The 27,814-nt window shown below is 45.2% G+C and overlaps 1 protein-coding gene across 2 annotated transcripts in view; it reads right to left on the bottom strand.

Moving 5' to 3' along the window:
• Positions 1–1,325: 1,325 nt before the first annotated feature.
• Positions 1,326–27,814, bottom strand: part of RTN4R (reticulon 4 receptor) — a 160,550-nt gene continuing 134,061 nt past the window's right edge. For both annotated transcript variants that reach the window (XM_087913599.1, XM_087913598.1), the window contains one exon: positions 1,326–3,065. In XM_087913599.1, coding sequence (XP_087769725.1) covers positions 1,627–3,065 — 1,439 coding nt within the window. In that variant the 3' untranslated portion in view covers positions 1,326–1,626. The remainder of the gene's footprint in view (positions 3,066–27,814) is intronic.

Raw genomic sequence — 27,814 nt, 5'->3', positions numbered from 1 at the left:
CCTGTGGCTTTGAGGTGTTGGACCAGGGAAGAGATCGTTTCTTCTTTTTGATTGAGTTCTTATGTTCTTCAATGCGTGCATTTATTCTTCTGTTAGTTTGTCCAATGTATGTGGTAGGGCAGGCAGTGCAGGGGATTTCGTATACTCTTGGTTTTCTAATTGATTTTGTCTTTGGGTTTCTTAGGATGGTGGATATTTTTCTGTTTGTGCAGAATGCTGTTTTTGATGTTGTGTTTTTGGAGGATCTTGCTGATTTTGTCTGTAGTGCCTTTTATATATGGGAGGAGGGCTTTGCCGTTTTCTTGTTCTCTGTCTTGGATTTTGGTTGGGGTTTCTTTTTGGATTAGGTGGGTAATCTTCTTTCTTTGGAATCCATTGGCTGTAAGTATACGTTGGTGAGAAGTGTGTAGTTCGGTTTTGGTGTTGTTCATCGGCTAAGCATTTTGTTCTGGAGATGAGTGTCTTGGCTACGGATCAATTCCAGCACAGATCAATTCCGTAGCCAAGACACTCATCTCCAGAACAAAATGCTTAGCCGATGAACAACACCAAAACGAACTACACTCACACCAGCGTACTTACAGCCAATGGATTCCAAAGAAAGAAGATTACCCACCAATCCAAAAAGAAACCCCAACCAAAAATCCAAGACAGAGAACAAGAAAACGCAAAGCCCTCCTCCCATATATAAAAGGCACTACAGACAAAATCAGCAAGATCCTCCAAAAACACAACATCAAAACAGCATTCTGCACAAACAGAAAAATATCCACCATCCTAAGAAACCCCAAAGACAAAATCAATTAGAAAACCAAGGAGTATACGAATCCCTGCACTGCCTGCCCTACCACATACATTGGACAAACTAACAGAAGAATAAATGCACGCATTGAAGAACATAAGAACTCAATCAAAAAGAAGAAACGACCTCTTCCCCTGGTCCAACACCTCAAAGCCACAGGACATGAAATTGATTTTAAAAACACCAGAACTATCGCAAACCGAACACATATGTATATATATATATATTCATATTTATATATATACTGCAGTCTTCAGTGAATGAAAAGGGAGCATTCTTTAACAAATGCCTCTTTCTGCAAACCCATTCAGGTGGAAACGAAAGGAGGTTAAAGCTCAAAATTCAGAAATGTAGGAATTTTTTAAAAATTGCCACTGATGTGATCTCAGCGGATGGGAAGATGTGCAATATTGTTTAGGGCTTTAGGACTTCAAATTACAAAGTAATGACTTTAGGGTGAGGGGAACATTACAAAGTTATGGGCTTATTATACCTCTTGATTTTTCTATTTCTTTCTTTCTTCTTTCTTTCTCTTTCGGAAAAGAGTAATTCCAAGGACAAAGGCAAGATCAACCAATCAAAATCAAACATATAAATTCCAGAAGGAAGAAATAAATTATTTACACTTTTTGTTGTTGTTGTTGATTATGTGTGTGTGTGAGAGAGAGAGTTTATAAAGGCATCCAGTAAATGTTTAGCATTGTAACATTTTTCTCTGGGCATAACTTCTCCTTCACAACCTTTGGGGCAGAGGCTTTTTGTCCCCCCACTTCCTGTTCCTCTCTTAAAGCCGAGACCCCCCAAAGACAAAGGCTCGATTGATTTCAAGAGAAGCAAAAGAGACTCCACATAACAGGAGGCAGCAGAAGGCTTGGGAGGGCTGGGAAGCTGGGGCCGGCACTGGGGACTGGCTGTGCCATACGGCACTGGGACCTGGACTTATTCCTTCGAGAGCACCCTTGCCTCCTTTTCGTCGGGGCGGTGGAGGGCTCCACGGGGCCCAAGAACTCGGATTTCAAGTTGGTCAAAGGGGGGTCGACCGCACTGGGGTATGTTCCAAAGGGCGAGTCGTTGATGTGCTTGCTGCTGCCATTTTTGGGCAGCTCCGCCTCCACCTGATGCTTGGTTTTGGCCATATTTTCCTTATCCTTGAGTGGGTTATTAGGGGAAGCCCGGTTGCTGTGAGAAGAAGGCCCTGCCTTGGCTTTGGCTTCATAAATGAAAGATTTATCCATCTCTGGTGGGCAGCATTTCTGTGTGTTGCCCTGGGGGCTGAGCGTTGGGCCTGCTGTGGGCAGTTTGCCAGACTTGGTCTTGGTGCTGAAGACGCTTGTTTGGATCTGGTTGAAGGAGTCAAGGCAGACTTCCAGATCCGTGCTCGGCAAGCGCTTGAGGTCCCTTCCTGCCAGCTGAGTGGGTAAGTGGCACTCCAGTTCTGAGGAAGACCCTTTGAACTGCTTGAACCAATCCCAGAGGGACCGGGCCTGGCAATCGCAAACCCACTGGTTGCCATTGAGTCGGAGGTACTGGAGAGACCCCAGCGGAGCCATGGTCTCCCCACTCAGCACTGTCAAGTTGTTATTAAAAAGGTACAAGGTCATCACTTTCCCAAGGTCATGGAAGGCCCTGCGGTGGACTCCGCCAACCCTGTTCTGGTGCAGCAGAAGCCTATCCAGGTTCGTCAACCCTCGAAACACATTTTCTGACAAACGCTTGATTTTGTTCCCGTGCAGAAACAAATAGGTGAGGTTAGCGAGATCCAGAAAGGTGTCGTCTGGAAGCTCCTGCAGGTTGTTGTCCTGCAGGTAGAGATACTGTAAGGAGAAAAGACCCCGGAAGAGCCCTGTGGACAATTCCAGGATCCCGCAGCGATCCAGGTGCAAAGTGTGCAGGTGGACAAGGCCCTGGAAGGTAGAAGGGTTAATGGACTTCAGGTTCACATTATCACTCAGATCGAGCTCTTCCAACTTGTTGAGCCCATAGAATGCCCCGGGTTCAATGAGACTGATATTGTTGGAGTGGATCCACAGAATAGAGATGTTGCGGCAGAAAGTAAAGCTGGTAGACTGGATCAGGCCGATTCGGTTGTTGTGTAGGAAAATCCGCTGGGTCTGGACTGGGATCTCGATGGGGATGGTGCCGAGCCCTTGCTGCTGGCAGCTGATGGTGATTTTGGGTTCACTGTAACACACGCATGCTCCGGGACACAACTCCACTTCGGATGGGAAGTTCAAGCACAGCACCAAAATCAGCAGTTTGCTTCCTGAAAAACGTCCCAAAAGGAAAGGGGAGAAAGAGAAAGGAAGAGATTAGATCATTCCTGTAGACCGACATGTCATCGTCATTCACAACACAGACGTTTGGAAGGTACCACTAGCCCAAGGGTGTCAAACTCGATTTCATGGAGGGCCACTTCAGGTTGGGTTTGACTTTGGGGGGCTGGGGTGGACATAACCAGCATGACGTCATTCATGTTGGGGGGGGCGCTTGTGGTGGCCTGAGCCCTCCACCAATGAAAACGGGCTCCTGAGCTCTGTTTTTGGCTGGGATGGCCTCTGCCAGCAACCCTCTGCCAGTGAAAATGGAGCTTGGGAGGGCCATGCATAGCCCTCACGAGCTCCGTTTTCTCTGGCAGAGGCACCACAGGGTGGTCCTTTGTTGTTTCCAGGGTTTCCCCCCAGGCCTTGAGTTTGATATCCCTGAACTAGAGAATACACAAACGACACCCAACCTAGACAAATGTGAATAAAATGACCCCCAACTGAAACAAGAAATTCCCTCAAGCCAATATTAGCACCAGATTTTGGAAACAGGAAAAAGAAACCTGACAGGTATATTTTTTACGAAGGCCATCTCCATGCCAAGCATTCCCTTGGATATCGGGCATCTCCCTTCTTGACCACATTACAAATGACAGCATTTGACAGCATTTTGGTGTAGAGGAGAGAGAAGGCCGGCTCCGCTGGTATCGACATGTCCAGAGAGCAGCACCTTCCACCGGGGCCAAGACTGCCTACCAACTACAAGTCAATGGCCGGCGACTTTACGGGCATCCAAAACAGAAATGGCAAGACACCATCAACAAAGATATCCAAGCCATGGGCCTGCGCCCTGGAGACACAGCTGATTGTGCAAAATGGCATTCAATGTTCTGTAAAGCAGGCCCTGCACCTGCAGGAAGGAGAAGGAGGAGAAGGAGAAGGAGGAGAAGGAGAAGAGGAAGAGGAAGAAGAGGAGGAGGGGGAAGAGGAAGAAGAAGAAATTTCTTACCCCAGGCATCCTCAACCCCCGGGCTGCAGCCATAAGCCATTTGGAACTGGGTCATGGAAGCAGCAGGGAAGCATGCCCATGTGCACCCCACCCCTACTTGCATGAGCAATGTGCAAGTGTGTGCATGCAGAACTCCATTTGCATGAACTCCCCCACACTTGTGCAAATGGAGCTGTGCATGTGTGTGTTTCCTGGCCACTTGTGTAGGATTACCCCCACGGGTCTGCAAAGCCAGAAAGGTTGGGAAACTCTGTCTTATCCCATCGCTTGCACCTGTTCAAGTTTGATTTCAGTCATAAATGGGTTTTGATGAAAAATGACAGGATTTTAACATGGAGAGGATGTCACAGAAACATTTATTAGAATTCAAGTATCTGGAGCACCAAAAACATGCAGCATGACTTCAGATTTTCCTAAGTCTGGACTCCAGCCATTCCGATGATTGTCTTTCATCTTTTCCCTGTTTGGAAGGGACAGAGAGGGGAGTGGAAAAGGTTTTGCTGAATATCCAGAAGGAAGGAGGATAATTGGCAGGGAGAAAAATAAATCCACATTTCCTAAGACATAGTATTTATCCCCCCCCTTTTTGCCTTTTTATTTTATCCTCTCATTTATTCTTGAAAATGCAAGCTTGTGTTTTTGCACTTGGCAGCTGAGGGTTTAGTACAACTCACCCCAGAACAAAGAGCTGCTTCAGGTCACTCCCTTCTCCTGGAAATGCAATTTTACTTTACTTTACTTTACTTTACTTTATTGTCAATGCACGTCATACAACAAAATTAAATACCATCTTCAGTGTACATTTTGACTATGGAAATAAACACAAATACCCTTCACATTCTATACAATGAATTGAAAACCCGATATTGCATTAACATTGCACTATATAATAGAATTCAATAGTTACTGCCCTGGGGTAGAAGCTGTTTCCCAGAGTTCAGCCTCTCAGAGGCAATAGCAATAGCACTTAGACTTATATACCGCTTCAGAGTGCTTACTTACTAAGTGCTTACTTACTCTTGCTAAAGCTTTATAGAGTGGTATTAGTACTTCCTTGATTCTTGATTGTATCCCTCTGTTAATCCAATTTAGGATTGCACTGGTTTTTTTGGCTGCCGCCACATACCATAGAGTATATTATAGAGTTAGCAGTGGCGAGTTGGCTGCAGCGAATTGCCATAGATCCCCTGGACCTCACAGGTAGCCAAACTCTTGTATTCAAAGAGGTGAGGTATGAATACATTTGGAGAGATCTCTGAGCCTGCAGATAAAGAGCTATAAATCTCCATCAATAAATTACGATCATTTGCTCTGTCAATATTATAGATATGGCTCAAATATTTTATTGGGGCGTTGGGGACAGCACCAAGGGACAGATCAGACCAGAGATGGTTCCCTCTTTCGGGTAATCAAAAGCCGGGAAACCTAAACCAGCCCTGCGGTCTTGTCATCATAACTCACTCGGTGCGCTTAATGAAGCTGCCAATCGAAGAAGAGAACTGCAGCTGCCGTGGCTCTGAGCGAGATCCCTTCGGAGGAGAGATGGCACCTGCTCAGCAAGCGGGGACAATCCTCATGCACGAGATGATTAAGTCCTCCCTAGCCCATCAAGGCTCAGAGTTTGGACCACGCTGGTGACATTTACTGGCTACTTGTCATGCTTCAACACGCTCTAGCCCAATTGTATGGAACAAGGCCCAGGTTCTGAGTGCCTCGCTGACAATGTGTCACACAAGAGGCTCCTCTTGGGAAATTAAAGCAATACTACCCACTGGTTGGGGAAAAAGGGGAGGGGAGGGAAGTTGCCAAAAATGCAAGGAAAGACAAATCCGTTGGGAGTTTGGTGAGTCACGCCAGGCATTAGGGCTGTGTGTGTGTGAGAAACAGGGTTTCTCCAGCCTTCTCCTGCCCTGTAATGAGGGTACCAAACTCCACATGAGGATAGCAATACCACTTAGACTTATCACAATGCTCTTCACAATGCTTTCCAGCCCTCTCTAAGGAGTTTACAGAGTCAACCTCTTGCACACACACACCCCCCAACAATCTGGGTCCTCATTTTACCCACCTCAAAAGGATGGAAGTCTTAGTCAACTTTGAGCTGGTCAGGATCAAACTGCTGGCAGTTGGCAGAGTTAGCCTGCAATAGTGCATTCTAACCACTGGGAGGGAAGGAAGGAAGGAAGGAAGGAAGGAAGGAAGGAAGGAAGGCCAATAGCACTAGCACTTAGACTTATATATCACTTCACAGTGCTTTACAGCCCTCTCTAGGCAGTTTACAGAGTCAGCCTTTTGCCCCCAACAATCTGGGTCCTCATTTTACCGACCTTGGAAGGGTGAAAGGCTGAGTCAACCTCGGGATCGAACTGCTGGCTGTCAGCAGTATTAGGCTGCAATATTGCATTCTAACCACTGCACCACGATGGCTCTGGTATGAAAGATGGCACTTTCTAGGACTTATACTTTGGCTCTTTTCCTCCTGCTCCTTGTACAGCTAGTCTCTGACTTGCAACACTTACAACTAAAAAAAGTGACTCAGGACGATTTTTCACACTTATGACCATTTTTCACTCTTACATCCATTTTTCACACGTATGACCATTTTTCATACTGGGGACCGTCATAGCATCCCCATGGGCACGTAATTTACATTTGGATGCCTGGCAACTGACTCACATTTACGACAGTTGCAGTGTCCCCAGGGGTCATGGGATCCCCTTTTGTTTAGCAAGTCGATAGGGAAGGCCAGAGTCCCTTAATAACCTAATGGTACTAATTTAATGAGTGCAGTGATTCACTTAATGACCGTGGCCAGAAAGTGGCAGAATTCGCTTAACTTAGCAACGAGAAACCTTGGGCCGACTTGTGGTCATTAAGTCAAGAGATACCTGTGGAACAGTCCTAAACAGAGTCACAAATAAGCTGTTTACAAACAGCTGCAATAACCCCAAGATTTGCCCCTAATAACCCACTCTCTCCCAGTTTAATTATCATTATTTTAAGCCAAGAGGTTTGCCATTCTTCATGTTACCACAACTCCTTGGGTGATTGTTCTGACCCAGGCTTCGTCAAACGTAATTAAACATGTGTTGTAAAAGCAAAACCTATTTTAATGCAACGTTGGGAATTACTTTCATTCTCAGCCAGAACTAATCTTAAACAGTTCCCCAAGACAAGCACATGCCTGTCAGTGCTGTGGAATGTTGCCAAAAACAGAAGTATCCAAATTAATTATAACAAAAACCAACCAAAGTACCAGAAAAAACCAACCAAAATGCATAGAGCTTCCAGGAGGACTCGGAATCTATTTAACTACTTTGCTTCCTGCAAAGAGTTCGTCATTGAGGTCTGACTTTTATCTCTTATGGGAGGGGCAATCTCCTCTCAGCCTTTGTCCTAAGTCGCCCGTTTTGTCACTTCCAGTATTTTCGGAAATACAGGAAGTGATGAAACAGGCCTATTTTTTGGCCTGCAAAGCCTCTGGAAGGCCGAAAATAAGCTGGGAGGCACGTGCTTATGCAGTGAGGTAAGTTTGCTTGAGGTTCGCATGCTGGCACAAATGGCTCTGCGTGCCACCTGTGGCATGCATGCCATAGGTGTGCGTGCCATCATGGGTGTAGGGTCTCCTGCCTGGGAAGGGGGTTGGGCTAGATGGCCTACAAGTTCCCTTCCAGCTCTGTTACATCTGTTACATCTTCCTCTCAAATCTATCGATCTGGAGATATGATGATGCACTTTTCCTTCAGGAGAGAATTGATAAGAATATTTTCCTGCCTGGACATAAAGGGATTCAGAGGCAGCTTGAAGCTTTTTTGCTGAGTCAATGGCCTTTTCTTGCCTTTATCTCTGACAGGCAGGGAAAGAAGGTGAAAAAAAGACCACACGTACAGTATGGCATCCAGTTTTGGTCACCACACTATGAAAAAGATGTTGAGACTCTAGAAAGAGTGCACAGAAGAGCAACCAGGATGATTAGGGGACTGGAGGCTAAAGCATGTGAAGAACAGTTGCAGGAACTGGGCCTGGCTAGTCTAGGGAAGAGAAGGACCAGGGGAGACAAGATAGCAGCCTTCCAATATTTGAGGGGCTGCCACAGAGAGGAGGGGAGCCAAGCTATTCTCCAAGGCACCTGAAGGCCAGATAAGGAATAAAGGATGGAAACTGACCAGGGAGAGATTTAACCTGGAAATAAGGAGGAATTTTCTGACAGTGGGAACTATCAACCAATGGAACAGAAGTTGCCTTCGGAAGTTGTGGGAGCTTCATCCACGACTCTTTAATGGGAAAGATGCTGATCACTTATCTATTTATTTATTTTATTTAACCAATCTCTCTGACAAACCCCTCCGGCAGCAAACATGCCACATAAAACATCAACCATAACAAAACACAAATAATCCCACAGAAAATATGGATCGACAACCCCGCCCCCTTATTACAATTACAAAACATCTACAGTAGGCTGCACCTCCACACTGAAACTCCCAATTTAACAGTCTGTCCTGTTTGCTTGGAGGGCCCGACATCAATGACCCCTTGTTGTGCAATTTTTTTGGAAACATTCATTTACATTCTTGGGCTCAGAGAATGCCATCCTGTCTGTTCTGTATATGTATTTGCATTCTTGTAAACCTGTCTTCTGATTGGCTAAAACGTACAGCACTCGGATTGGTCGAGTGTGCGGCACTGATTGGCAGTTACGAAGCAACCGCGTTTGGCTGAGCCGATCGCAGGTGATTCGAACGGCTGTCATTGGCCGCAGCACCCTGCACCAGTTCAATATAAGCCGCCACACTCCAAGCCGGCCGGCAGATCTATTCTGAAATAAAAAGAGCTTTAAACCAGTCACTGCCTCGCGTCTCTTCTTGGGACCGATCGACTGATTCAACACTGTCCATCCTGTGCATCATTTGGGGCTGAACCCACCATCCCATTCTTGATCTTGAAGAAAGAGTCAGGTTTTGATCCAGGAATTTTTTTGTACCCAGGATGGAAAGCAGCATCATCTTGGCCCATCACCATGACAATTGGAGCCAATTGCATACCAGAATAACAAGAGTTGGGATACAGAACATAGAAGATAGAACAATAGAGTTGGAAGGGGCTTTGCAGATCTTCTAGTCCAACCCCTTGCACAAGCTGAAGCACAAACTTCTCTCTCTCGCTGGCCAGTTTTCACAATTCCTCAGCCTGTTTCAAGAACTGAATCAATTTAGCTTTAAAAAAAAACTGGCATAAAACTTCCCCATCAAAGCTACCAACCTGCCTTCCATGGAGGACCTGTATGCTGCACAAGTCATAAAGAGGGCTGTGAAAATATTTACAGACCCCTCACACCTTGGACATAAACTGTTTCAACTCTTTCCCTCAAAACGACGCTATAGAGCATTGCACACCCCAACAACTAGACACAAGGACAGTTTTTCCCCAAATGCCATCACTCTGCTAAAGAAATAACTCCCACAACACTGTCAAACTACTTAGTAAGACTGTATTACTATTCTTCTTCTCATCCTTCCTAGTTCCTAGCTCCTCCCACTTGTGACTATAACCGTGTTGCTTGTATCTTTACAATTTATATTGTTTTATTTGTTTCCTAGTATGATTTGATTGGTTGTTTAATAGCCTATGACTATCACTAAGTGCTGTATCTTATGATTCTTGATGACGGTATTTTTTCCTTTATGTACACTGAAAGCACATGCACCAAAGACAAATTCCCAATCACACCTGCCCAATAAAAAATTCTATTCTATTCTATTCTGTTCTATTCTATATTCTATTGTACCTTATAGTTCTTGATGAATGTATCTTTTCTTTTATGTACACTGAGAGCATTTGCACCAAAGACAAATTCCTTGTGTGCCCAATCACACTTGCCCAATAAAGAATTCTATTCTATTCTAAAAAGCGTAGAGCCCTTTATATTCAAAAGCAAGAAGGGTTTTCTGTTTGAAGGGCAATAAAAGTATGCTGTAAGGGAACGCTTGAAAGTTGAGAAAGAAAAGGAGCATTTACAAACACGACCAGGACATAACAGATGGACAGTTCAGCTGTATTTGGTGCAAGAGCCATTAGTGCATCAGTTAAGCAATCGCAGAGAAAGAAACTTGAAATGATTCAGTGAGATTCCACCTTAATGAGTTTGCTAATGAATGGTGGCTGAGATGTCACAGATTCCATTTTCAAGATTCTGCCTCCAGACTCTCCTTTTCCTGGCATTAAGGATGATTGATGAAGCTCCCGGAGAATCTTGCATCTCCATCCATGAACTGTTGGGGCTTGAGAAGACTGTCAACCTGAAGGCAACAATTATCTGCTTTGCTGTGTGTAGATTAACTTAAGCACTTTGTCCCTTGTACTTAAAAGATAGTTTCAGAGAAACAGAAGCGGGCTCAGAGATGGAAAAAGAGCAGGGTAGAGGGATAGAAACAACCCCTATGATGGGAGATTTAGTTTTTAGTATTGATTTGATAATCGCTTACAAGATACAGGTATAAGAATAAATATAGTTTTGAATACATGAGATAGATACTTATAAGAAAAAATAAAAAAATAGGACAGGGATGGTAGGCATGATTGGTGCGCTTATGCACGCCCCCTACAGACCTCTTACGAAAGGGCTGAGGTCAAGGTTAAAGTTTTGGGGATTTGGGGAAGAAACCACAGAATCAAGTAAAGTATTCCAAACATTGACCACTCTGTTGCTGAAGTCGTATTTTCTGCAGTCAAGTATGGTGTAGTTTACCTTGAGTTTGTATCTATTGTGTGCTCTTGTATTGTTATGATTAAAGCTGAAGTATTCATTTGCAGGTAGGATATTGCAATGTATGATTTTATATATTATATTCAGTTTTGGTCACCCTACTATAAAAAAAGATGCTGAGACTCTGGAAAGAGTGCAGAGAAGAGAAATAAAGATGATTAGGGGGCTGGAGGCTAAAACATATCAAGAACGGTTGCTGGAATTAGGTATGTGTCAGCATTCCAGGGAAATTCCATTCCTGTCAGTAACTCCAAGACACACACCATCTCAAAGTACTTTTATTAGAACAGTACCTGGCACATACTGGGGAAATCCGGAACAAAATCTTCTTGGCTTCCCCACAAAGTCCCAAGCTACAACCCACCCCCTTTTTCCTTCATCACCAGATCACGTCACCAATCCCAAAGTAAGTTTTAATTCTTTCTGCGTCACACTCTGTGACCTTGAACTATCAAAATAATATATTTTGTCTACTGTCTGTAAGGATCTTTGCCTTTTGAGTTTGTATATTTGTATATTTTAATTTTTTGTATTCAATGAAGTTTGTTTTAAAATTATGTATGTATGTATGCATGCATGCATATATGTATTGTCTACTAAGGGCTACTCAATTAACATCACCCCTCTCACTTTCTTCAACTATGTGGCAGCAATGAATTCCATAGCTGACAGTATGTCTGGTTTAAGGAAAAGAAGGACTAGGGGGTGATAGGGTAGCAGGGTTACAATATTTGAGAGGCTGTCATGAAGAAGAGGGGATCAACATTTTCCAAAGCACCACAAGGCAGGACAAGAAACAATGGATGGAAACTAATCAAGGGGAGAAGCAACCTGGAATTAAGGAGAAACTTCCTAACTGTGAGGACAATTAACCAGTGGGAAAGCTTGCCACCAGAAATCATGGGCGCTTCATCACTGGAGGTGTTTAAGAAGGGACTGGACAGTCACTTGTGTGAAATGGTATAGGTTCTCCTGCTTGAGCAGGGGGATGGACTAGAAGACCTCTAAGGTCCCTTCCAACTCTGTTATTCTGTATTCTGAAAGATATCAAGAGCAAGGCATGTTTTACCTTGAGAAGAGAAGCTGTATGGAGGTGGAATAGCCCTCTTCAAATCCCAGAAAACCTGACTCATCAAAGACGGTCAAGGCCTGATCTCTCATATTCACAAATGCAACACACAAAGGATTTCAGTTACTGGAAGGCAGATCCTGCCTGAATGTTAGAAGGCTTCCCCAAACAGGTCCTCTCTCACTTTTCCTGGATGTGTCCAGGAAGTGGAAGCTGGGCAGCTTATCTTCCAGGGATGCTTGATTTCTGCACATTAACAGGGACTGGCTCTTAATTCAAGAGCTTCCCTGGAATGCCAATTTAATCAATCAGAATAGATCTCTAAAAGACCTTGGAGGACTTCTAGTCCAACCCCCTGCTCAAGTAGGAGTCCCTATACCATTTCAGATCCCAGTGGTGGGACTCATTTCCAGGGAGGTTTGAGTCTGCCTACCGAGATGAGGTGGACCAATGGTTGCTTTCTTGGTGTGGAGACAATAACTTGGTCCTCAACACCAATAAGACCAAGGAGCTTATAGTGAATTATAGAAGGGACAGATCAGACCTCCAGCCCTTGCTTATCAATGGAGACCGAGGAGAGCAAGTGGCCAGTTTTAAGTTTCTGGCTGTTACCCTAAAAGAGGACCTGACCTGGGTGCTCACATTGCAGCCTTGGTCAAAAGGGCCCAGCAGAGATTATACTACCTGAGACTTCTCAGGAAACCACAAATGAATGGAAAACTGATGGTGACCTTCTACTGCTGCACTGTAGAGAGTATCTTAATTGACTGCACCTGTGTATGGTTTGCCAATTGCACAGGGACAGATAGGATGGCACTCCAGAGGGTTAACATCATTGCCCAGAGGATCATGGGTTGCCCTCTCCCCTCTTTGCAAGAGCTTTATAGCTCCCACTGCCTTAAGAAAGTTCAAAACATCCTCAAAGATCCATCTCATCCTGGGAACCCTTTAAAAAAAAACTATTACCATCTGGCAGACGGTACAGGACAATAAAAACAAGGACAAATAGGCTGAAAAACAGCCTAGTAAACTATTGAATTCTACTGTATAGGGCAATATTAATGCAATATCAGGGGTTTTCCATTCAATGTATAGAATGCGAAGGATGTGTTGTGTTTATTTTCATAATCATAATGTACACTGAAGATGGCATTTAATTTCATTGTATGAGGTGCAATGAGAATAAAGTAAACTAAATTAATATCAGTCTCATGGTAGAATATTATTAGCAGCCACCCCAGAAACCTTCATAAATCAAGAGAATGAACCAAGGCTTCAAGGAGATTTATAGCTCAACAAAGACACCCCTCCCTTCATACACCCCTCCCAGTCCTCCAGAGTGCATCCAACTCTTCCCAAAGGCCTAAATGCAACAGGACAATCTGGTTAACGTGCCACTGACCTTGGAAAAATATAGAACATCAGGCTTAATGAGGATTTAATCGATATGGAATTAAACACTGTGTTGACACTTAAACAGGCCACTTTAGAGCCACATAAAAAGGAAGGCTGTCGGCAGCACTTACAAGTTTCATCTCCAAAGAGACCCTGAGCTTAAGGGTGGAAGAGAAGGGTATCAACCAAGTTAATGCTTTTTACAAAAGTTAATGCTTTTTACAAAAGTTAATGCTTTTTACAAAAGCTTTCTATGGATGGTCTGTTATACTTCCCTCGGCTCGTAATTCTTCTCCTCGTCAATCTAGTCTACTGTCTGTCTGTCTGTCTGTCTGTCTGTCTGTCTATCTATCTATCTATCTATCTATCTATCTATCTATCTATCTATCTATCTACATATCTATCTATATCTCTCTCTGTCTGTATTTATCTATATACAGGTGAAACTCGAAAAATTAGAATATCGTGCAAAAGTTCATTTATTTCAGTAATGCAACTTAAAAGGTGAAACTAATATATGAGATAGACTCGTTACATGCAAAGCAAGATAGTTCAAGCCGTGATGTGTCATAATTGTGATTATTGCTTACATCTCATGAAAACCCCAAATCCACAATCTCAGAAAATTATAATATTACATACACTCAATAAAACAAGGATTGTACATAGAACAATATCGGACCTCTGAAAAGTATAAGCATGCATATCTACTCAGTACTTGGTTTGGGCCCCTATTGCAGCAATTACTGCCTCAATGCAGCATGGCATGGAAGCTATCAGCCTGTGGCACTGCTGAGGTGTTATGGAAAACCAGGATGCTTCAATAGCGGCCTTCAGTTCTTCTGCATTGTTCGGTCTCATGTCTCTCATCTTTCTCTTGGCAATGCCCTATAGATTCTCTATGGGGTTCAGGTCAGGCGAGTTTGCTGGCCAATCAAGCACAGGAATCCCAAGATCATTGAACCAGGTTTTGGAGCTTTTGGCAGTGTGGGCAGGTGCCAAACCCTGCTGGAAAATGAAGTCAGCATCCCCATAAAGCTCGTCTGTGGAAGGAAGCATGAAGTGCTCCAAAATCTCCTGATAGATGGCTGCGTTGACCCTGGACTTAATGAAGCACAGTGGACCAACACCAGCAGATGACATGGCTCCCCAAATCAACACAGAGTGTGGAAACTTCACACTGGACTTCAAGCATCTTGCAGTGTATGCCTCTCCATTCTTCCTCCAGACTCTGGGTCCTTGGTTTCCAAATGAGATGCAAAAGTCGCTCTCATCAGAAAAGAGGACTTTGGACCACTGAGCAAAAGACCACTGTTTTTCTTTAGCCCAGGTAAGATGCTTCTGATGTTTGTTGTTCAGGAGTGGCTTGAGAAGAGGAATGCGACATTTGAAGCCCATGTCCAGAATCCGTCAGTGTGTGGTGGCAATTTTCCTTGTGAAAGTCCCCAACACTTTTGAATGGCCTTTTCCTGACAATCCTCTCCAGGCTGCAGTCATCCCTGCTGCTTGTGAACCTTTTTCTTCCACACTGTTCCCTTCCACATAACTTTCTATTAATGTGCTTTGATACAGCACTTTGGAAACATCCAACTTCGTTTGCAATTACCTTTTGAGGCTTTCCCTCCTTATGGAGGGGGTCAATGATGGTTTTCTGCACAACTGTCAGGTCAGCTGTCTTTCCCATGATTGTGATTCCTATTGAACCAGACTGAGAGACCATTTAAAGGCTCAGGAACCCTTTGCAGATGTTATGGCTTAATTAGCTGATTAGAGTGGGACACTTTGAGCCTAAAATATTGAACCTTTTCACAATATTCTAATTTTCTGAGATTTTCACTTATGTTACTGTCAGATCTGTGTATCTGTCATTTCTTCAATGGAAGAAGAAAGGGGGGGGGGAGAGACTGATAAAGAAATCCTTCTTGATGTAACGTGAATATATTTAATCGTATATCGAATTTGTGTAACCTACACATGATACAATGGAGAGATGAAACCCAGGTGGTCAGAACCTATCACCTCTGAGAGAGACAGCCAGGAGATGAAGACCATAAAAATTCCACAGTGAGATGTGTCCTGAGAAACTCTGAAAAAGGGGGTGCGGGGAATTAACATGTTGGCTCTTTGTTTCACTAAATACACATCGAGATAAGGGGAGGGGTTCTAAACTCCCTTATGTATCCCTGTATGCCTGAGAGACCTCAGACGCTGCTTTGAACTCCTACATGAATTGTCTCATCTTAATAAAGGATTCCTTTTTGATACGTTTTGATACGTTTTCAGAAATTCATTCTAGTTGATTGAATGGGAAAAGTTCTGCAACCTGACACAAAGCAGCATTTGCAATAGAGGTCAGTCCGGAGAAGAATTTTTTTTTAAAAAAAAAAAAACCTTCACTCTACTGAGGGGACCCTGCAAGAAAGGAAAACGTCTGAGTACAGCAAGGACCAAGGGAAGCCGAATGCTGGGGAGAAAAGTCGACAGTTACCCAGCCAGATACTGACTCGGTGCACCCCATCAAAGATAGCAAAGCTGCCTATGAAACCTCCACCAAGCTCCGGTGGTCTAGAGGTGTAGGAAAAAGAGACAGCTGGGACAGAAGAACCAGAGGAATAGCCCTCACCCGGGGCAATCATAAACCCGGATGGAAATTGGAGCTGGAGGCCCTATCGGATCAGGAAGGATGGGGCGGGGAGCCACCAGCCGATGACTGACTGAGACGGTACATAAATTGCCTCGTGAGGGAAGCCTTGGAGAACCTCAAGGTGAGGGATGCACCAGGATGCCAACCAGAAAATGGGAGAACCCAAGCCACCACCCCGGATTCAGCTGAGAATGATCGGGCAGCGGGACAAGCTGAAGAACCAGCAGCCATGCCAGGTACCTGATCCTTAAATGCTCCAGACCAGGGGATTAACCCTGGCCAACCCAGAGACATACAACTGCAGTGGAAGGTCTCACCCCGGGAGTAAAATTCAATGGGGATCCCCAGAAACTGGGATTTTTCCTGGCGCAAGTCCTCACCTACATGCAAGAATATGGGCAGAATTTCCCAACCCAGGGATCCCAAGTACGAGTCATCACCCTGGACCTGGAAAGGTCAGCAGCCAGATGGATGGTGACACTCCACAATGTCAATGCCACAGAATTAAGGAACCTCGACTGCTTCATGATGGCCCTACACCACCACTTCGAAGACCCTCTTGCTGATAGAAAAGCCTGAGACCGCATCAGAGTCATCAAGCAAGGCCATCACCTGGTAGCTGAATACACCAAGGAATTTCGTGACCTGGCTGGCCGAGTCGACTGGTCAGAGGATATCCTAGTCTGTTGGTTCAAAGATGGACTAAATGATGACCTATACACTGTCTTGTGGGGCCTAAAACCTTTTGCACAAATGGTACATGATGGCAGAGGAGGGGGAGATAGACATGACTCGAAACCGGTACCGCAGTGGCAAGTTTTGGAAAAGATCCCCACCCCTGGGAAAACGGGAAGTCTTCAAACCCCAATCCACCATGACTCCAAGAACATCTGGTTACTTTAAGTGTGGAAAGGAGGGACACCATGCAGCAGAATGCCATTCAAAGACCCCTGCCAGAAAGCCAGACCACCCATCAGGGGGGAAACCCGGAACATCCAGCCCTCGAGGAAAGGAGACTGGCCTGAGGGGCCAAGTAGCTATGGGATTCCGATCCCCCGCAACCCAGAGGAAGAACCCACAATGCTCCGAGGGGACCTGAGCCAGTCCAAAAGTGATCCAAAAGACAACCCGCTGGTAAGCAACCCAATTGAACCAATCACTCTACCCCTAAGACTGTATCTCCCCAGCCGAGGGAAGGGGGAGGAAGTTGCAGCATTGCTGGATTCAGGATGCACCCAATGCCTAATAAATTCCTCCCTTGCAGAGAAACTGGGGATTCAACTGAAAGAAATGGAAAATCCCATCGCTTTCTGCCAATTAGATGGAACTATAGCCATCTAATGAGGGGGGGGGGGGGAAGCCAGCTAGGTTTACCACAGAACCATTGAAAATAAGACTGGGGAACCATAGGGAGATGCTCACATTCATTGTAGCCCCAGGAATGGAAGAGCCGCTAGTCCTAGGTCTCACATGGTACGCAAATGGAATCCAAAAATAAATTGGAGGAGAGGAACTGCACAATTCCAGAGAGATGTAATATTTACAAAAAGCTTAGAGGAAAGGATAAAGAAAGGGACAGAGAACAGAGAAGCATCCATGACCGGACAGTCCGCTGAATCCATTAACATCCCCAATGAGTAGCAGGATCTGGCCCAAGCATTTAGCGAGGAAGCTTGTGATGAACTCCCACCCCATCGAGCCACAGACTGCACTATCGAAATCCTACCAGGGGCTAAACTCCCCAAAACCACAAATGTACTGCATGTCTCCCAGAGCATTTATCAACTAAAATTTTAAAAGGGGTTTCACTGAATCCGCCCGACCAAAAATAGCTGCCCCAGTGTTATTCCGTGAAAAGAAAGATAGCTCCGTATGTTTGTGTGTTAATTACAAAAAATTAAACACGATTTGCATAGAGAATATGTATCCACTCCCTCTCATGAAGGACATGTTAGCCCACCTCCTGAAAGGAATTTGTTTTTCAAAGTTAAACTTATGAGAGGCATATTACCGCATAAGAATAAAGGAAGGGGATGAGTGGAAGAGAGCTTTTAACACACATTCGGATGCTACCAATTTAAAGTGCTCCCCTTTGGACTGCAAGGAGCGCCTGCCGTGTTTATGTACAATTGATCAATAAAACCCTTCATTAATTTTTATATAAAGGGATTCTAGTGTATCTTGATGACATCAAGCTACTCCGTGCAGTCCTCACAAAACTCTTAGACACTAAACTATATGCAAAACTCTCTAAATGTGAATTCCACCAAGAAAAAAATGACTATTTGGGGTATGGAATATCCCACGAAGGAATAGAGATGGACCCGCAGAAAGTAAAAGCTGTACTGGACTGGGACCCACCGCACACCCGCAAACAACTGCAAAGCTTCCTGGGGTTTGCAAACTTTTATCGCCAATTCATTCCAGCTTTTGCAAACATCGCCCTCCCTATCACGAACTTGCTAAAAACGAAATGGGGGGGGGGACCCAAACCAAGGCAACCCCTTATCTGGACACTGGAATGCCAAGCAGCATTCGAGAAGCTCAAACATCTATTCTCAGCAGAACCGGTCCTTAAGCACCCAGATCCCAAACAACCTTTTGTCATCCAAGCAGACGCCAGTGATGTTGCAGTTGGAGCAGTCCTCCTCCAAAAGGATGGAAGTGGACAATTACAACCATGCACTTATACATCCAAGAAACGGACGGAAACCGAGCAAAGATGGGCCATATGGGAGAAAGAGGCATATGCTGTGCGGTGGGTAATGATCACATGGAGGCATTTCCTGGAAGGAAACCCAAATCCCCTTTGAAGTATGGACTGATCACAAAAACCTGGAAGCCCTGAGAAATCCACGGAAATTCTCCGAAAAACAAGCAAGGTGGGCTCAATACTTTAAACGTTTTAATTTCACTCTCAAATATTTTCCTGGGAGAAAGAACTTCTTAGCAGATGCACTGTCCAGAAAACCCCAATACAACAGCAAAAAGATTGAGGTTATAAAACCAATGGTCCAACCGACCCAACTAGCAGCCAAAGTAATCACCTGGGCACAAGAGAAAAGAAAATCATCACTGACTGAAGACACAACGATGTCAATATTTAAGGATGACTGGCTCCAGGCTAACAAAAACACTTGTTTACTCAAAGAGGGACTGGCTTGGGTAGAGAACAAACTTTATGTCCCTGCAAGCCAGAGAATGGACCTCGTGAAATGCTGCCACAACTCCAAAATAGCTTGACACTTTGGGTTTGTAAAAACCCTGCACCTCATCAAAAGACAATTTTGGTGGCTGTCCTTCAAAAAAAACATTGAAAGCTATGTTGCGAGCTGCCCACCTGTGCTGCTGCAAAGAGAAGACAAGGAAAATATCCTGGACTTTTACAAACAGTAGCAGTCCCTTCTGCTCCCTGGAAAGAGATCTGTATGGACTTTATAGTGGAGCTTCCCGAAAGTGCTGGAAATACTGTCATTTGGGTGGTAACTGATCTTTTTTCCAAAAAGGTTCACTTTATGCCATGCCAAAAGATCCCAACTGCCAAGGCATTGGCAAAAATGTTCCTAATACACATTTATCACTTTCATGGAGCCCCCCCAATGGATTATCTCAGATAGGGGTGTTCAGTTCACATCCAAATTTTGGCAGGTGTTTTTAAACCTATTAGGCTCCACCCAGGGGTTGTCGTCAGGAAATCACCCCCAGACTGACGGATCAACAGAGAGAGTGAACAGCGTCTTAGAACAATATTTAAGATGTTTTATTAATCACCAACAGGACAATTGGACTGACCTTCCTTTTGCAGAGGTAGCATACAATAACTCAGCCCATAGCAGCACGGGGTTCACCCCATTCCAGGTAGACATGGGCCAAGAATTCAACCCCATGCCGGAACTACCCACCAAAGAACCTGAAATCCCCTCCCTTAAGGAGTGGATGGATAACTTACAAGCCACGTGACCAGTGGTAAGATTAGTGTTACAGGAAGCTAGAGCAGCTTTTAGAGTTCAATCGGACAAAAAACACTGAGATCCTAAACCTTGTAAGATTGGGAACCATGTATATTTGTCCACAAAATTCTTAAAATAATTACAATCCTCTAAGAAACTAGGGCCAAAATTCATTGGCCCATTCCCCATCTCCAAAATTATTAACCCTGTGAAGGTAGAGCTTCAACTCCCCAAAACACTTAGGCAGACTCATCCAGTATTTCACTGTAGCTTGCTCAAAGGTCACTTCAAGCCTCAGCCCCCCACCGTCCTCTTCCCACACCTCCAACTCCCCTCAGGGTACATGGAGAACAACATTTTGAAATTAAAGATATCCTTGATTCGCACACTCACCGTGGATCCACCTTCCTTCCTCAGAAAATGAGTGGGTAGCCAAACGACATGGAAAAGCACCCACATTATTATGAAAGTTCCACCTAAAATACTCTGATAAACCATCCTAAATTGAAAATGCAATGCATGATTTTTGTTTTTTCCAGGTAGACCTATCTGTTTTTTAAGGAGGGCAGGATGTCAGATCCATGTATCTGTCATTTCTTCAATGGAAGAAGAAAAGGGTGGGGGGAGACTGATAAAGAAATCCTTCTTGATGTAACCTGAACATATTTAAACTTATATCGAATTTGTATAACCTACACATGATACAGTGGAGAGATGAAACCCAGATGGCCAGAACCTATCACCTCTGAGAGAGACAGCCAGGAGATGAAAAGACCATAAAAATTCCACAGTGAGATGTGTCCTGAGAAACTCTGAAAAAGATCATTCTAAAGAGCCATGTTGGCTCTTTGCTTCACTAAATACACATCAAGATAAGGTTTTAAACTCCCTTATCTACCTCTGCATGCCTGAGAGACCTTAGATGCTGCTTTTAACCCCTACATGAATTGTCTCATCTCAATAAAGGATTCCTTTCTGATACATTTTGATACGTTTTCAGAAGTTCATTCTAGTTGATTGAATGGGAAAAGTTCTGTAGCCTGATAGTTACTAACTTAACAACTCCCATGATTTACTTAACAACTCTTGCAAGAAACATCATAATATGGGTCAAAATTCACTTAATTGTCTCACTTAGCAAATTTTGGCCTGGATTCTGGTCGAAGACTACCCAAGTAAACATATTTGCAAAAGATCAACAGCAAGAACAGCTGTATAGCCCCTTAATCTTACAGTTTTCAGTAACACATTTCCTTTAATGCTCACCAGAGAGTTACTATTGCAAGAGGTTGCCCAAAGCCACAGCTGCAGATGTTCAAAATCTGTCCATCCCACCTGAGCTGAAGGTGCTTGTGAGACTATGAGGAGCTGTGTCCCACCAATTCAGTGGACATTTCCATTTTCGCAATGTCCAAGAAGAGGCATTTATCACCATCGTCATCATCATGTCCTATTTGAATTTACCACAATGCAACTGTCCACTCTGAAGTGAACCTGGCTGAAGCCATCTTTTGCTGCCTCATAGGTGCCATGAACTCTGAAAGGAGAAGGGAGGAGGAAGTAGATAGACCAGTGAACAAGTCAAAACAAAAGGTTTTCTTGTGGGAACCGAGGTCATCCCAACAGGTGGCAGTTGAAGGAGGAAAGGAGTGTCCAAGCAGCCTGCCAGCTCCTTTCATTGGATAATATGAAATATGACATTTGCCCCTACTCTTTCCTGTGCTTTATGTCTGTGATGACCCAGGATGTGGCACAAAGGCAACACAGTCAGATAATCGGTAAGAGTCCCTTTATTATCTCCAACTTTGCCCCCAATGTCCAGGTTACCTTCGGCTGGAGAAAAAACTCTCCCAGGAAAAGCTTTTAACTGTAAAAAATTCAGTCCAAAACAAGGTACATACAAACTGTAACTTAAAATTCAAACAAACCAAACTGAAGTTTGGCAGGGCAGGAGAAGGAATTTCAGACTTGAAAGCACAGCAAAATCGCACAGTTGGGAAGACACCAGGAACACCGATAAGCCACGATGATACAAGATAAATTCACGTTTGCTCCCAACAGGTTGCTGTGCACAGCTTCCCTTTTTAAACACTCTGTTCCCAGCTGCAGCTAATGAAGGGAATCAGGGCCCTTTCCTCCCCCGTAAGCCACGCAACCCATGTTGCTGTCTTCTCCTTCTTTGCATCTGTTTTTATGCAAAAGGAAAAAGGAAGGATAGACCAACCTATCCAGAGTAGCACTAGGAAATAGAAGAGATGTACAAGTCAGAATAGATAATAAATGGTAAGAGGTATTCTGTAAGGGGGAGGAGGAGGGGGCAGAGAGAATGGAGATAAGAGGGAAGGTGTGTGTGTGACAGCCTTGTTGGAAACCAGAGGTGTGAGAACCAGCATATGCCAGTCTTCAAGGAGATATGTGAAACTGCTTTGTGGCGCCAACCATCCAGGCCATTCTCAAAACACCTAAACGGCATGCCATTGGACAGAAGTGTGAAGGAGGGAGGTCCAGGTCCAGGGGGAAAATATGATACCTTCAGATTTCACCTTTCTTTCGCTGCAACCACCTAACCTTAGTAAAAGAACCTAGCACTTTAACCAAATGGAGTCGGTCTTTTTAGGGTTAGGTTTTTCTTTCTTTCTAGGATCGGATCTGGGGCAGGCCTGACATTTTCACTCAAGGTCCTCAAGCAGATCTGTCAGGGAACCTGCACTGGATCCTGCACTGAGATGCGAGGGTGAGTCAAACCATCTTTAAGGTACCTTAACTCTGATTCCATAGCATTTTGCATAGCAAACTAGTTATTTACCCATCAGAACTTCAACAGTTTTAGTGATGTTTGAGACATTAATACTAATAGCTTAGTGGGCTTAAAAAGAACTCTTGCATCACAGAAATAAACCTGAAAGGAACAAGTACTAACAATACACTTACCTTATACTTACTTTTATCCTATCTAAATAATTATTTCTGTAGAGAAGGGAAAATAAAGGGTCCCTGGTGGTCAGTCTATTTACTGGTTGTTTCAGCAATAGCCTCCACTAAAATCAGTAACCTCAAAAATGTTGATTATCTGGTCAGATTTCTATCCTGCCTTCTTCCTGGAGCTCAAGACAGCTTCCATGAGAATTAGTTCTTGTATTATGGTGAAAACAACAGCTCTGTGAGGTAGGATGGGCTGAGAGAGAGTCAGGCTCCATAACCTGGCTCTCCTTCTGGTAGCCAACTCTTTAACCACTACACCAGACTGCTTCTCCCTGAGTTGGATGGGTTCAAAGGTCAAGTGGATTTGCACTAGTGATCTTTTGCAATTGTGTATGTTTGAATACACCCAGGAGAGCAGCTGGGTGATATCAAGTGCTACACTAAAAGTTATTCTGCACTGTTTACTCAGCTGAACTCATTTACTTGATGGAAAATAAACTGCATTTTGCTTTCTTTTTTTCTCCCCCTAGAAGACATTATCAGAGACATTTGCAGGGATGGGTTCAAGTTCTTGCGCTTCACTCACTTATCAGAGGGTGGATCAGTCATCATCTCTTTAGTGGACTCCAGCTGCCCATCAGACCCCAAAGGGACCTTAATAGAAGTTACTCTGAGAAATTGCCCCTCCTGTGTGAAACTTTTAGATAGACGGACGAGGTTCAACAACAGGATTGTCAGTGCTTCTGCCAGTCAACTGTTCACCCTGGCAAGGAGATGGGCAGCTGGTATTATTAGCATATTGATGACAACAAACCCCATGCAGGTGACAACCTCTCGTAACCAAGGCTTCCAAGACCGTAATTACGCACACGCTTATTTTAAAAACAAGTCTTGTTTTATTGCAAAGCTGGAAATTATTTTCACTCCCAGCCGGTAATGAGTCTCAAACAGTCCCTTGAGATAAGCACCCACCTTTCTTTCCTGTAGAGTGCTGCCAATAACAGAAGTGTCAAATAAACTAGAACAAAAATCAACCGAAGTACAAAGAGCTTCAAGAATGAATCCGAACCGAATGAACGACTTTGCTTCCTGCAAAGGTTTCATCACTTTTGCCTGTCCTTTATACCTTATGGGAGGGGCAATCACCTCCCAGCCTTACTCCCAAGTCACCCCTTTTGTCTCAGCTGCTCTTGCCTTCTAGCAGCTCTGCGCACATGCACACTGGAAGCAGGCTCCCCTGGGTCCTCTGCCTTGCTGCTGCCAGACTCCGAAGGCTTCAGAGGCAGCACCTGACTCCCAGATGGTCCTGGCCCCATCTCTTCATCAGATGCAGGACCCTCATCCGAGTCCTCTTCAGCCTCCTGTACTGATCCCCATTCTTTCTCACTGTCCGATTCCATTGCCATCTGCACAGGCTGCTGGCGAACAACAACATCCTGTCTCCTCTCTGCCCTAGGCAGAGGTGGTGCGGACCCCACCTCCTCCTCATTGCTAATGGGTGGTAGTTGCTCCTAGTCCTTGCCTGGAGCCTCGTGGGCAACTTGCTGCTATTGCTGGTCTCAAGGATCCATCCAAGGCCCAATCCTAACCAAAGCTTGGCTCTGTGCTTTCCTCTGCCAACTGAAACTCACTGTCCTCCTCTGAACTTGCGTCTGGAGAGGGGTTGTTGTGGGCTGTCAGTCGCCGGCCCCTCCAGCAGCCGAATCAGAGGAGGAGGAGGAGACGTGGGAGTCAGGGTCAGCATCAAGGCAACCTAAGAGCTCCGAGGGGGAAGAGGGAATGGAGCTGTCAGAGAGAGAGAGAGAGAGAGGTGGAGCCTGGGCTGTACATCAGCCCTCAAATGGAGAATCAACAGTCCCCAGGTCTGGAGGTGGCTGATGAGGAAGAGGGGGAACTTCTGGGTTCAATGCCTGACATGTGGATGTGGAGAAGGCAGAGGAGACGAGAGTAGTGGAAATCTATGGGCTGGTCCTTGGGATGGAAGAGCCACCACTGCTAGCTCTGGGGATAAAAGGCAGGAGGCAGAGATGAATAGATGTGGCAGACAACTATTCATCTCCATGCCAGACAGACCTGATCGCCTGCGAGATAAACTTTTGGCCAGGGCTGCTGGAGCTCCTAATAAAGGAATCTTTGAGTTAACTTTAATGTTTGGAGAGCTGTGTCAGAACAAGGGTACAGGGTGGATTCATGACAGCAACGGTTTTGCTCCTCACACATGAAAATGGGCGTTGGTACTTACCTGACACGCCATTTCTAGTCGAGCTGCGTAGAGCATCCAGAGAATGGGAGGCGCTCTAGTCTTCACCAATTGCAGGCTGAGATATAATTGAGAAACGCTCCTCCCACCACGTGGCTTCTCCCTGCGTTCCCCAGTTTTTACGAAGACGAGAAGACAAACAACTATCCCCTCATCTTAACTATAAACAACACTTAACTACAAAAAAACAATATGAATCGTTGGCCGAAACAGGATTCCCCACCAGACGGATCAAATAGGGTGGGGCTGGATGCTCTACGCAGCTCGACTAGAAATGGTGTGTCAGGTAAGTACCAACGCCCATTCTCAGTCGAGCTGCTTCGAGCATCCAGAGAGTGGGACATACCAAAGCATGGCCTGTCCTACGGGGGGGACTCCGTCTGGCTTGGAGCATGTTCTGGATCTCTCACCACTTGCTGAAGGACTCGTTTGCCAAAGGAGGCTTCTGCCGAGGCAAAAACATCGATTTTATAATGGCGAATAAATGGAGATGGAGACGACCAGGTAGCCGCTCTGCAAATATCATGAATAGGAGCCTGAGTAGCCCAGGCTGCAGAAGTAGCAGCACTCCTTGTAGAGTGAGCGGTTACTCCACTGGGAACAGGAAGCGCCTGTGACAAATAGGCCTTGGATATTGTAGCTCTAATCCAACGGCCAACAGTAGACGGGGAAACTTTGCAGCCCAGCGTCTTTGGTTGAAAAGATAAAAACAAAGCCTCTGACCTCCTGATAGGCTGAGTGTGACTGATATAGATACGGAGCGCCCATCTAACATCGAGAGTATGCCACTGCCTTTCTCTCTCTTGAGAAGGTCTTGGACAAAAGTTAGGAAGGACAAGCTCCTGTGATCTGTGAAAGGCTGAGTTTATCTTGGGCATGAAGGAGGGATCTGGCCGCAGGACCACCCGATCAGCGTGGAAAACGCATAACTCCTTTCTAACGGATAGAGCTGCTATTTCAGATATCCGACGAGCCGATGTAATTGCCACAAGAAAAACCACCTTGAGCGTGAGGAGTTGGAGTGACGTCTCTCTTAGAGGCTCAAAGGGGGGCTTAGTCAGCACCGAGAGAACCTTGTTGAGGTCCCAGGTCAGGTATCTGTGAACTACTGGAGGGTGCAAATTAGTGGCACCTCTAAGAAAAGCTCTAATGTGAGGATGGTGGGAAAGTGGGCCAGACAGGTTGCCAGAGATAACCGTAGATAGGGCCGCCACCTGCCTTCTTAAAGTGTTGGGGGAAAGACCTTTGTCCAATCCTTCTTGTAAAAAGGCCAGAATTTGTGCGATTGATGGAGAGATTGGATTAATGTGTAACTTGTGGCACCACTTACAAAATATGTTCCAGGTGGCATTGTATATGCGAGTGGTTGAAGGCTGCCTGGCTGCCAGAATAGTGTTGATGACCAGATTGGACATGACTTCCTTCCTTAAATGGTCCCACTCAACCTCCAAACGGTCAGCTGAAGCCATTGTGGATTTGGATGCTGAAGAGGTCCGTGGGACAGCGAAATCTTGTCCAGTGGAATCCTCCAAGGAGGAGCCACTGACAGGTTGCGAAGGTCCGCAAACCAGGGTCTCCTGGGCCAATATGGGGCCACTAGAAGAAGTTCCGCTTTCTCGAGGATTACCGTTTGGATCACCTTGGGCAGCAGCGGTAGGGGGGGGAAAGCGTATAGGAGCCCCGTGGGCCAGGGACAACGCAGGGCATCGTGGTTCTTGGCCCCCTGGGTGGGGTACCGGGAGAAAAACCTCAGTGTCTGGGCATTGGATGGGGACGCAAACAGGTCCACTAGCGGTAACCCGAACCTCCCTGAGGCCTCCCGGAAAAGGGAGGGATGCAGGTGCCATTTGGACTGGTCGGCGACGGTTCTGCTCAACCAGTCTGCCTGAACATTGGAGGCCCCCGAGATGTGCTCCGCCTTTATGGATAGCAGATTGGCCTCCGCCCATCGACAGATCCGTTCGGCCTCTTTCATGAGCCTGATGGAGTGAGTGCCCCCCTGCCGGTTGATGTGGGCCTTGGTCGTAGTGTTGTCCGTCAAGACCAAGACGTGACGCCCTCGAACTTGAGGAAGAAAGGTGCGTAATGCCAGATATACTGCGTGGAGCTCTAACCAATTTATGCTGCAAGAGCGCTCATTTACTGACCAGGTTCCTTGAGCTGACAGCGAACGAAGGTGGGCCCCCAACCTGTTAGGCTGGCGTCTGTTGTGAGGGTGACTCTCTGGGGTTCTTTGAATGGATGCCCTTTGTTGGTAGTGGGTCTGGTCCACCAGAGTAGTGAGGTGAGAACCTTTGGAGGTATCCTTACTACGAATCTTGAATTGCTCCTTCTTGAGCGTTGATAAGGTAGCAGGAACCATTGAAGGGACCTGGAATGAAATCGGGCCCAGGGAACAATGGATATACATGAGATCATTTTCCCAAGCAATTTAGATAGGTCCAGCAATGAAGCTTTCTTTGCCCGCCTGATGGCCTTAATCGATTTTTGAATGCTAGCAAACCTTTCCGGGGAGATGAAAACCTGTCTCTCAACTGAATCGATCACTGCCCCTAAATGAACTATTCGAGTGGAAGGGGTAAGCTGGCTCTTTTCCCAATTTACAAGGAAACCATGATCCTGAAGTACTGAAAGAGTGGTTCTGGTGTCCCTCTCAGCTTGGCTTTGGGTTGGAGAAAGAATGAGAATGTCATCAAGATAGCAGTAAATACGGACAGGGAGTTGTCTGAGGTGAGC

This window comes from Pseudonaja textilis, chromosome 15 (genome assembly GCF_049901715.1).
Source record: "Pseudonaja textilis isolate UNSWEBS1 chromosome 15, rPseTex1.2, whole genome shotgun sequence".
Lineage (NCBI taxonomy): Eukaryota > Metazoa > Chordata > Lepidosauria > Squamata > Elapidae > Pseudonaja > Pseudonaja textilis.
Note: the sequence above shows the minus strand (reverse complement) of the source record. Positions and strands in the feature narration are given on the sequence as shown.